The sequence below is a fragment of the Gadus morhua genome, chromosome 4 (genome assembly GCF_902167405.1).
Source record: "Gadus morhua chromosome 4, gadMor3.0, whole genome shotgun sequence".
NCBI lineage: Eukaryota > Metazoa > Chordata > Actinopteri > Gadiformes > Gadidae > Gadus > Gadus morhua.
Window position 1 is genome coordinate 19,043,013 of NC_044051.1, and position 11,997 is coordinate 19,055,009.

At 44.6% G+C, this 11,997-nt stretch overlaps 1 protein-coding gene across 7 annotated transcripts in view; it reads left to right on the top strand.

Annotated features, from left to right (window-relative positions):
* arhgef28a (Rho guanine nucleotide exchange factor (GEF) 28a) overlaps positions 1 to 11,997 on the top strand; it is a 44,959-nt gene that overhangs the window by 1,018 nt on the left and 31,944 nt on the right. For 6 of the 7 annotated variants that reach the window (XM_030354217.1, XM_030354219.1, XM_030354221.1 and 3 more), the window contains exons 2-7: positions 1,610 to 1,664; positions 5,782 to 5,926; positions 6,024 to 6,434; positions 8,617 to 8,806; positions 9,192 to 9,381; positions 10,526 to 10,592. In XM_030354217.1, coding sequence (XP_030210077.1) covers positions 1,632 to 1,664; positions 5,782 to 5,926; positions 6,024 to 6,434; positions 8,617 to 8,806; positions 9,192 to 9,381; positions 10,526 to 10,592 — 1,036 coding nt within the window. In that variant the 5' untranslated portion in view covers positions 1,610 to 1,631. Of the gene's footprint in view, positions 1 to 1,609; positions 1,665 to 5,781; positions 5,927 to 6,023; positions 6,435 to 8,616; positions 8,807 to 8,833; positions 8,951 to 9,191; positions 9,382 to 10,525; positions 10,593 to 11,997 lie in introns of those variants that run through there. The other variant, XM_030354223.1, reaches the window with a different exon arrangement.

An 11,997-nucleotide genomic window follows, 5' to 3' on the forward strand; every position in this document is an offset into this window, starting at 1 on the left:
CCGGTCTTTTGTACAAATAGGATCGTACATTCTTAAAAGGGCAATGTGGAAGTGAAAGGACATGATTATCGCATGCTTGCCTTATGTGGATATGTCAAGAGAGGAACGAGTTGTTCTGCTCAACCTTTCCCATCAGAAAATATTATGGTCACATGGTGTAACAGTCAAAGTCACTGCTAAGTGGTTTTGGCAGTTACACCGCCAAGAGATGTAAAAAAGACTGAGTAATTGGCCTTAAAGGGTGGTGTATCATTTCACTCTCTGACATGATCCTACAACATCATACATGATTGATAATAATTTGTTTTCTTATTTTACAATCTCCAATATAAGTTAAATAAAATGTATGCTTAAAAGTTTAGGGGGTGTTTGGTTTTACTAATAGGCTAGTAGCATACCACTACAGGGGGTAATATTTGAAATCCATCATAAAACATTCTGTATGGTTTATGTTTTCCTACACACTGTTGTTGTGTTGTGCAGAATGACTTGTGTTTTGTGTTACTAACCTAAAATGTTCACTGAATGAATAGTGATACAAAATTGTAAGTGTACAGTCTAACTGTACTTAATAACTCAAAGTACAACTAATTCTAGTTTATTTTTATTTTTCAATTTCTGCTGACCTGTTGTCATAATATGCATATGTTCCAAATAACTATAAAACCGATAGTTATTACGAGTAAGTAGTTAACAAGACAGTGATATTGTGAAACACAGCCTAGGGATATCACGAGAAATACCACGACTGGCTGTAAGACATTCCTGGTCCTCTGGTCGTCATGAACCACATGTTGCCCGTCCAGATACCAGCAACTGCCTCAGTGCTAGACGTGCATTTCAACTATTCAGAGATTTATTCCAGCGCACCTCTATCAGCATCACAGATAGGCCCCATACGTCTGAGCGCTGCCAGGCTAGCTTACGGCCGCCATTGTCTCGGCCAGGGCCCGTCCTGTGCAGCCGACACCACTTTGAAGCCAGGCACACATTCCCAGCTGAGAGTGAAGTCACGGCGGATCAGGTGTGTGGCGGCTGGGGCTTCGGTTACCCGGACCTCAGTCTGCTGCCTCGGAGCCCACGTTGTAATGATTCAGTTCGGTGAGAACTGAATTAGAAGCGAGAATTAGAAGCACATGAACCTTCCAGGCGGAAGGTAGAAGTGCTCTATTAAAAAGGGGCTTACACGGTTTATTCATCTAACCAATACAGAGTCCGAGGCCTAAGTCCTGACTAAGTCTTCTACTTTAAAGTACTTGAGGGGAAACCAAACACTAAAGTCAAAGCTCCTGGCCAGAGCCAGCTATTTTCTAAGGAAACAGGTTATTGTAATTGCTCTTCTGATTGGCTGAAATCGGTGCCAGGTGAGGTCACTCACAGGCTATATAATCTATAGGATGTGATGTCACACGCCAACAGCATATTTTAATCTCATAATTGAACGGGGATTCCGTGTGGATAGACATCCATGTAGTTTTAAAGTAAAGCTATTTAGGTCTTGGTCTTTATGTTATTTTAGCTCTCTGAATCAACATTCATTCCTTACTTTGAATAACCTGTCTGAAGCAGCTATCCTTTCTTCTAACTTACACTCTTTTTTCTCCTCAAGTGTCCATTGGAAGCCCGACAATATGGAACTGAGCCGAAGAGAAGCCCCTCTTTATGTACGTACCCCGTTTGTTTGATTGCTTTTGTGGGCTAGTTGTCGAGCAAAAGCATCCTGCTCAATGAAACCTTCCTGGCTTACGTCTCACCTGAATTCCTGACTCCTGACATATGGTGTCTTTTCTCTCCTCTGGTACGAGGCTGGCTGCGGGTTCCTCTGGTTGGCTCAGTCGGGTGCTGTCTGCTGGCCTGACTGAGCCACGTAGCAGCAGGTGTAACTGAAGCCAGTTTGAGTCCCTGGGGGAACCAGGTCTTGGACAAAAGTGGTTTACAAACTATTTTTATGAATGTACCCCTTCTTAGATATTGCCCAATACCCCTTTTCGCCAATACAAAACCTTTTTGGGACTCAAAAAATTAGATTGAATATAAAGGAACGTATGTGTTTGTTATTAACATGAACATTTACGGGTTGGTGCAAATATGTAGAAAGATTTATTGAATAGTATTCAGATTTCCTTACATTTTAATAAGGTGGTACACATATTTAACCAATTGTATTATTGCCTTATTTAGTAGTATAGTAGTAAGAACCCCCTGAAATCCTTCAAGTACCTCTAGAGATGTGTGTACACCCATTTGAAGAACACATACACAGGGCTACCATACAAAGACCCAAAAAGAAACACACACACACACACACACACACACACACACACACACACACACACACACACACACACACACACACACACACACACACACACACACACACACACACACACACACACACACACACACACACACACGCGCACACACACACAGCTGAATACGTGTTCTTAAGGCTAAAATAAATCTAAACCGCATGCTTCCAACTAAAGGGAGTTAATTCAGTGTACTTCACGTATGGGTTGTTGTCATTGCAAAGACAAGGCCTTTCGTAATTGAAAAATACACACTTTGTTCTCAATATCTCTCTCTCCATTTCACTCTCTCTCTCTCTCCCCCCTCTCTCTCTCTTTGCGTCTTTCTTACACGAAGAGCCTGGGTGGGCCAGTCACTAAAACATTACCAGATTTCTGGTGAGCATAGAGTGCCCCTTTGTTTTGCTGTGTCACCACATTTAGAAAGTTCCTCTCCCAAGAATGTTTTTCCAGTATGCTTACGTTTGATGGATTGGTCTCAAAACGGTGTATGTAAAACATTAAAAGTCTTGAAGGCATGTGCGATCTGGTTTAAAATCTAGTTTAAATCCTTGGCTCCATCCAGATTGATTTCCAGGGTCAATAGTGCCATGCCACAGACTAGAAACCTCTTTGCTTGCTCTGTGTCTTTTGTTAAATGTTAAAAACGAGGTTAGGTCTAATTGTATCCCGGCTGATTGAATTTGTGTGTGTGTGTGTGCGTGTGTGCGTGCGTGCGTGCGTGCGTGAGAGAGAGAAAGCATCTGCAATATATAGGTATGATTATGAAATCAGACCAAGTGCTGTTTTTTAAAGTTGAAACCCTCCACTTCTATGGCTGTTTCTGTATTTGACAAGGGTTCCTTGCTAATGTAAACTGCCCAGATAGCAGTTGAAGGTGGTTGATAACTATGGGTTGGGAGGTTTGAAGGGTTGTTTACTATTCTGTCATAACCTCTGTACATTAGGAGCAATCTACCCGTTGATCAGGTTTCACTGTTGGATAAGCGAATGTACAGTTACAATAGACAACAGACCAGCTAAATTTAAATGTATGCCTGTTTTGGGTCTGCATTCGAATGAAAGCTGTTCTAAAATAAGAAAATATATATATTTTTCAAAATAAACGTTTAAAGTGAACTGTGTGTTAGCCAATGACGACGTCATCGTTATTGTCATGTACCTTAGCTATTAGCGTGTCATTAGCACAGCACATTGAATCAGAGGTATGTGGCTGATCTGACAATAAGAGGAGGCTAATCTCACGGTGAGCCATGAGCTCTGAGCGACCCAACGTGACTCTGCCGCCTCGTATTCTCTCTTCTTTATTAAGAATATTTCCATAAATCTAGCAGATGCAGCCTTCATCTGACTTTAATGACATTGTTTGTTGGTCCAATCCAAACAAAAAGAGTTGTGTCGTGATTTTAACAGGAGTGTAACATGTAATAGTATTTATGTGAGTGGTGGAATAACACTCTGGAAGAAGAGTCCATGTGGAATAAGTCGTAAGAAGGCGGATGATCAAAGCAGAGTGGCTTGGGTTTTTTCCGGTTCCCCGTGGCAACCAGGTATCCACACTTGCACTGCTGCTGCGTTGGCCTGTTGTTGACTTTGAAATGATTGATCCCACATTGTGGAACAACATGAAGCACAACCGTCAAGATCCACAGAGACACCATCTGATGAAACCAAAGCAATACATTTGGCAAATAAAATGCTAATATTATAGTGAGGAAAGTTGTACTTTTTTCACTTAATTTAATAGTCTTTTGAATATATTTAAGGTAACTAATTAAAAGTACCAAAAAATCCTGTATAATACCTTTATTTTATTTGACCCATTTGTTTATGTGATTAAATTATAATATGATAATAACTAAATTTGTGTTAAAAACCTTGGGTTTTAATTAATCACACAGCTTCAGTAATTATGAGTGGGATAAAGTGACAGTTCCCGAGCCATCGTTCATGAATACATTGTACCTGGACACCTGGAAGACATGAGACAAATAGAGCTGCTGTTGAATTATTAAAGGACACTAGATCGGGTGATCTCCCAGTCACAGAGTTGCAACACAGGCCAGGGAGGAGAGCGGCTATAGATCACAACAAGGTCGCATCATGTCAGCTAGTTAATCTCCTAACTATGGTTACCCAGGAGAAGCACAGCTAGAAACAATGCAAATCTGTTTTCAATGTCCCTGCAGGGATTTTGATCTAACGTACCATTACACTATGAATGTAATGATAATTGAGATGATAATGATAATTGATATGATAGCCATGCTAATGTTCAAAGTTCCCAAATACAAACAGTAGCCCTATCTAATCCACATTTTGTGAAACCGTTTTAATTAATAAGTGGTATAATAAGTAATAAGTGGTATAAGATAAGTTATTATTAAGTTTAATAATCGTCTTTGCGTGTGTGTGCATGCGTGTTGTTCTAGTTCATGGTACCTTCTCTCTCCCATCCGGTACACAAGCTCCTGAACACAAGACGCTCATAGAGCTTGTTGACCTTTGCGATGACGATGTGTCCCTAAAAGGAGAGGTTGATCGTGTTTCATATGAGCACCAAGGTGCAGGTCTAACATGTATTCCACACCATTATTCCTCCCCGGTCGCCCTTCCACCCACCAATTATGTAGGGAAGCCACTTCCCAGAGGAGATGGTTACCTGGGTGGCTGACGTCTTGGGGACTTGATCCCTTTAAATGGCTTCATCTTAAAAATATAATAACACCGTAGGTGACAGCGATGAGAGATGGAGCCCTGACGATGAGCGCAGAAATGATTGCCACTGGTGCGTGCATTGATGCCGAGCGAAGGCAGGGTGCAATGCATTGTTACGTATCTGTTGTTTGTCATGGGTGGTTTAGGTGACGAATGAACCACTCGATTCTAGAACGACTGTTTTAGAATGGTATTAGAAGTTTTCAAACCGTATAATTCATTTGGTTAAATATTTGTTTTCAAGTCTTACAAGAGCAAAACTATTCCAATAAATATCGGGAATGAATAAAATAACCTGTGTTGTTATTGGCTCTGTATATATTATGACGGCGTCCTACCTACGGAGCCATCCAGAAAGCCTTCCAGAAACGTCTCCCTGGCTGGTGTAGGACTGTTCAGGGCCTGGCAGGCAGCAGTCATAACATGAAAACAAATGGAAGCATGCAGCTTCTAAGAGGGAATACGAATGCTGTTAGAAAATGGAAAGTGGAATGTTTATTCAAACAACGGTTTCAAAGGACGCACCGTATCCATTACGACGTCGGGCATCAATCACAGTCACTCTGGGACATGTTGACCTTGGTTTATAGAGAAACTATCGGAATGTGATGATGCACTTAAACCGGACTGCAGTGACGTCAGAGTACACTGAATTCTCTATTGTGTAATTGGAAAATGGTTGAAATGGTGTGATATGTGTATAGTACATGTTGCGTATGTCATCTATATGAAGTGTGTTCGTGATTGATTACAGGGTCAGGTGGAAGCCTACATCTCCTTCAGAGACCCCATCGTCGACTCTGAAGAGACAGACTTCTACGTGGTGCTGGAAGGTTCCACGCTGACCCACGTGACGGGGGCGAGGAGCAGCGAGGGGCGTCTGGGGTTCACCGTTCCTGGTATGTTCCCCCATCGGCCTGTCCCAAGATCCTCTGGCTCTCAACCACGACCGTCTCAGGACATTAGAACCAAACGGTCCCCTTTATTCCTCTACAGGTCACAACGTGGTGGAGGTGGTCTCGGTGTCCCCCTTCTCCTGCCTGGAGGACGGGTGGGCGCGGCCGTGCGGGGGTACGGCATCCCTGGAGTACGTCAGCGACGTGGCTCAGGAGGTGGCCGACTACCTTGACGCCAACCGGTCTCGACTGGACCCCCAGAGCCACCTGGAGCTCCAGCGGCTGGCCTCCTGGGGGACGAGTGGCCGGGACCCCCGGGGCGAGGACCCCGCCTCTGGACCCAACGATGGCGCAGGCCTGGTGGGACCGGGCCCAGTGGGGGACGGGGCTGGGCTCAGGGAACTAGACCAGAGGGTCACAGAGGCCATGGCCAACATGGAGGTCCTGCAGCCGTGGAGGAGCCGCCCTGGGGAAGGCCCGCCGAATGGGGACCTATCGGCTCACTCAGAAGGTGAATTTATGGCATGAACCCGACCAATATATCGGTTGGCCGTTTTTTTGGGCCGATATTGGGCCATCTATCAAAGATATTTCATTCGTAACATTTAGAGAATATGCTTTAGTTTCGCAAATCCGACGTGAACGGGAATCCCACTTTCTCTTCTTCATTTGTTTCAGCCAATCATGTTCCTGGAGTCCCATGATTGGTTTAAACATAGTCGGCCAGAAGTAGTAAACATGGAGTGTCTGTTATGGTTTCAAATCAACACAACTGGCCTCAGTAAAAATAAACTTATTAAGATAAGCTTCTGAAAAGCTCCAAGCTTGCAAATTAGATTTCTTCTTAAGAAATCAAAAGAAAACCAGGTGTAACTGTAAATAGTTTGTAATCCATAAGTAAATTCACAGGTAGGATAAAGTTGGAAGTAAAATAAATTGAAGTTCAATAAATGTATTTACCGTCTGACACATCTCATTGATCTACTGATCATTAGTATTAGTAACTGGTTCTAAACATGAATGCATTGTATAGCAGTACAAATGTTTGAGATACCTCCCTAATGAAAGCTAGAACAAGATAATGAGTTTCATTGTTCTTCCCAAGTGAAGTTAAGTGGCCAAATTACTTCTAACCCTATAATCATGAAGGCTTTGTTTGAAACATGGAATACATTTTTGCTTATTGTTTTCTATTTAACCACATCAGAGATCAAACCTCAGCCACAGCCCTGGTTAGATGTCAGCCCTGATGGGATGCAATTCAGGGCGAGGCTTTTCCTAACCCTGGAGTTGTGCCCTAGTTTGATATGCTACTGATTTACTGCCCCATGTAATTCCACAAAAACCCTCACTTATAGCTGACTCCCGATTACTGGAACATTGAAAACAATCAGGGCTCTGGTCTTTCATCCAACATTCATTCATTTGTGGTTTCTTATCAGAGTTTCAGGCTTTACAGTAATCACTACTGGGAAATATCTAATGCTAATGGTTATGGGAGTCGAGGTGGTGGAATAAGTATAGCGAGCCCAAAGTGAACATATATTGTTCTCCTGGTACACTTTTCGTAGACTTGGCTAAGCGCTGTAAGATATCCTTAAAAAGCATTTCATGCCTGAATAAGCATTGCTAGCAACGATCACCACAACGTTGCAACACATGCCTTATTCCAACATTAAAAATTAAATAAACAAGAGCACTTGGCGCATTCTTGATATGATTGTTGCCCTTTTCATTCGATAAGACAAGATGTGGCTACAGAACAGAGCCCTTATCACATGACGTGTTGTGCGAGCCTGCCGGCCTGTTTCACAGAAGGCAGGGTCATTACTGCCATTAGTTTCCCCCAGCAGATTAGCCCAGACTCTGAGTAGTTTGCTGTAGACCACTCTGTCTCTATCAGTTTACACAATCTCCAACATCCCTCTCTCTCACTTCACTCTACCCACAGTGTGTCTGGCACTTTGCCAGCACCTCGACCGTACTCTCCCCGCGACTGTAGTCACTGAAGTCAAATCTTACAGTTGGTCAAAATGAATCCAGAGAACATATCATTACAATGATGGTGTAAGAAATGTTTAACCCGCGGATTATAACCTCAACCTGCCCCACAAATGAAGTGAGTCCAGAGATTGTCTTGAAACACTCACACTTCCCTTCCTCTTTCCTACTCAAGGGAAGGGCCTTGCAAATTAGCTCATGCTTTGAGATCAAGAGATTGCACAGGCCAGCCACAAATGGAGACTTTATCTGTTATGTCTGGGCCCATCAAATGAGTTTGATGGTGTTTTAACCGTTGGTGAAAGCCCTCATTAGCAGCCTAAGAAGTGAATGTTGACAGCCAAGTTACTGGTTAGGTAAAATTGGATTGAGTTTACATTGATTCTGGTCTCTGATATCGGTCCAATACCAAATGATACAAAAAGCTATATCAGAGAATATCTTCCATATTGCTACATAGAACCGTATCAATCATGTTAAGTTACGAGGTAAGACAAATCTGCAATAAATGACTCTGACAGGACATAAATAAAACGAGAATGTTTATTGTTGTTATAATATTATTATCATTATTGAGATTGTTATAAAATGTTTTAATTGACATCTTTTTATTGTAATTGTATCAATTTCTTATTTTTATTTGAAACCGAAATGTCTTCAAGTTTCACCACGATGTCCCTCCACACCCCCAGCGTCACAGCAGCAGCCCACAGAGACCCTCCTCCACCTGGCGGCGCGCCAGGACCTGCTCCACCTCTGCCGCTTCCTGCTGCACCAGCCCAACAGCCACCGGGCGCTGACCCTACCCAATCAGGAGGGAGATACGCCTCTCCACCTGGCCCAGAGGAGCCGGGAGCACGCTCTGTTCAAGGCGCTCACCACGTGAGTGTCCTCTTCGTTTGGGGGGTGTCTCTCAGAGCCGGTTAATCATTAGGACACCGGCGGTCACAGACGCAGGATCAAAGGAGAGGGAAACAAACCGAATCCAGGGGGAGGAAATCCTGAGAGGGAACACAGGAGGGCGAGGTAAAGAGGGCAATAGGTGCTGGGCTGCTTATAATGTTAGCAAGAATACTAAGTAGAAACATTGTACTAGTTTATCATATGTAATATGTAATATAGAAGAATAGGAAAAGGTTGTTCTCTATGTTATATTTGCTACACATTACCGCAGCATGTGACTAATGCACATTCAATTGTGTGTGGGGGCACAATGCTGTGTCTCCAATCTAGATTTGAATCATATTCGATTTGTTTTGGTATTTAGCCCGCCGTTCCCAGTGGGTGGCCGTGTTGTGGGGGGGCACTGCCTGTGGTCGGACAGCTCCGGGGTCCTGAGGTTCCACCCTGGGACCGACCAGCTGGTCCTCTCGGCCCCCCGCGCCCCTGGACCCTGCCCTCATGACATCATCACCGCCCTCAGAGGCAAACTCAAAGACCCCGGCGTCGTCCGAGCGGTGAGCTAGCTTCCTCTGTGCACCCTCACAGAGCTTTATCGAACCCTTTTTTACGTTTTTGTTTGGGTAGATTACAATCTCAATGGATCCAGGTCGTTTGCTTGCTTCCATGGCTGCACCACGCTGGGTTTGCTGACAACTTATTTCGCATCTGGCAAACTACTGGGAGACCAGTGAATCATAACACACTGGCCCAAGCTACTGGGAGACTATTGAATCATAACACACCGGCCCAAGCTACTGGGAGACTAGTGAATCATAACACACAGGCCCAAACTACTGGGAGACTAGTGAGTCCTAACATACAGGCCCAAACTACTGGGAGACCAGTGAATCATAACACCGGCCCAAACTACTGGGAGACTAGTGAATCATAACACACAGGCCCAAACTACTGGGAGACTAGTGAGTCCTAACATACAGGCCCAAACTACTGGGAGACCAGTGAATCATAACACCGGCCCAAACAACTGGGAGACTAGTGGATCATAACACACAGGCCCAAACTACTGGGAGACTAGTGAATCATAACACCGGCCCAAACTACTGGGAGACTAGTGAATCATAACACCGGCCCAAACTACTGGGAGACTAGTGAATCATAACACACAGGCCCAAACTACTGGGAGACTAGTGGATCATAACACCGGCCCAAACTACTGGGAGACTAGTGAATCATAACACCGGCCCAAACTACTGGGAGACTAGTGATTCATAACACCGGCCAAAACTACTGGGAGACTAGTGAATCATAACACCGGCCCAAACTACTGGGAGACTAGTGAATCATAACACCGGCCCAAACTATTGGGAGACTAGTGAATCATAACACACAGGCCCAAACTACTGGGAGACTAGTGGATCATAACACACAGGCCCAAACTACTGGGAGACTAGTGGATCATAACACACAGGGCCAAGCTACTGGGAGACTAGTGGATCATAACACACAGGGCCAAGCAGAAACAGACGCTCCGGCCCGGAGCAGACATTTCCAAGGAGAGCGTACTGTTAGTGTTGTCGTCGGAAAAGCCAGTATTAGGATGCAGCATTCATCCTTCATCTCTGAGGAGGAGGTGGACGTGATGCGGGCCATTACGAGATGAACGAATGATGGAGAGGATTACTCTATTCTGTGTTACAGATCGCATCACTCAGCAGAGACCCTGATGTGACCCGCGGCAAAAAGCGGATGGACCAGAGTGATGGAGGTGAGGTCAAACCACGTGGATTTCGGTCTGAGCCCTTGCAGTGTTTCTGCATCTTTTTTGAAATGTGTTACGTAAAAGTGTTAATCGGCAAAGTATTACATTTTTTCTGGTATAGCACAGTATAAGACACGGTGGTTATTCAAAGTGCTTTTGTTTATACAGATAGACAGATAGTTGTTCTATAGTTGCTATTTATTCGCAAATAAATAGCAAAAGATTAAAAACTGGACACTTGCCAGTCTGCCAGTATTTATAATCTAAGGGTTTATGAGGTTTTAAGTGGTGAAGGGAACTGCCCATTGTTGATCCAGAGTCTCCGCACCGCGTCTCTAACCACCGGGCTCCACCGTGTTGTTCCTACCCGCACGCCACCCTATGCACCCAGGGACATCACACAGCCTTCACACACACACACACACATTGTTTGTTTAACGCCCCCCCTGGTCTCCTCCCTACATCCACACATGCAGACACACGCACACACACAGGGACGCAACAGACACGCACATACACACACACAAGGACGCTCATACACACACACACAGCCACACAGACACACGGACACACACATACACACACACACACGGACACATACACACACACACACACACACACACACACACACACACACACACACACACACACACACACACACACACACACACGCTCACACACACACACACACACACACACAGAAAGACATACATTTGCACAGACACATAAACACGTAGACACACACAACTTCATGCACCTGCGCGCAAACACATACCGTACAAACACATACATGCATGCCCATATGTGCAAACACACATATGCACATGCACAAGAGCATCACGCACAGATTCACATACACACGCTAGCTACACACACACACACAAAATAAACCCACCCTCCACACCCTTTTCTGAAGAATAAGCATGTATGGAAACACACACACACACACACACACACACACACACACACACACACACACACACACACACACACACACACACACACACACACACACACACACACAAGCACATGTACATGCAGGACCCGCCTGTCTCTGCCACTTAATCTCTGATAGGGTGTTTATGGTTGTTATGGAGACGGCAGGCACATATCGACTTGTAGACCAAAGCAGGAAGTGTATAACCCCACCTCTGTATTGACCTCAACCCATCTGATGCTTCATCCTCCACAAATAACATCACCACCCCCACTCCCATCCCCACCCCCAAACCCGAGCCCACTAGGGGGTCGGAGCTCTTCCCATAGTCCCAGACCTGGGCAGCCTTCCTTTTCTCTGCTGGGATTCTCCAGTCGAGGAACGCAGTCCAGCCTTAATCATTACACCCGCTGAGGTCCAGAGCGACCGATATGTTGTATGTTTGACAGGAAGTCACGCCCTTGGATAAATGTG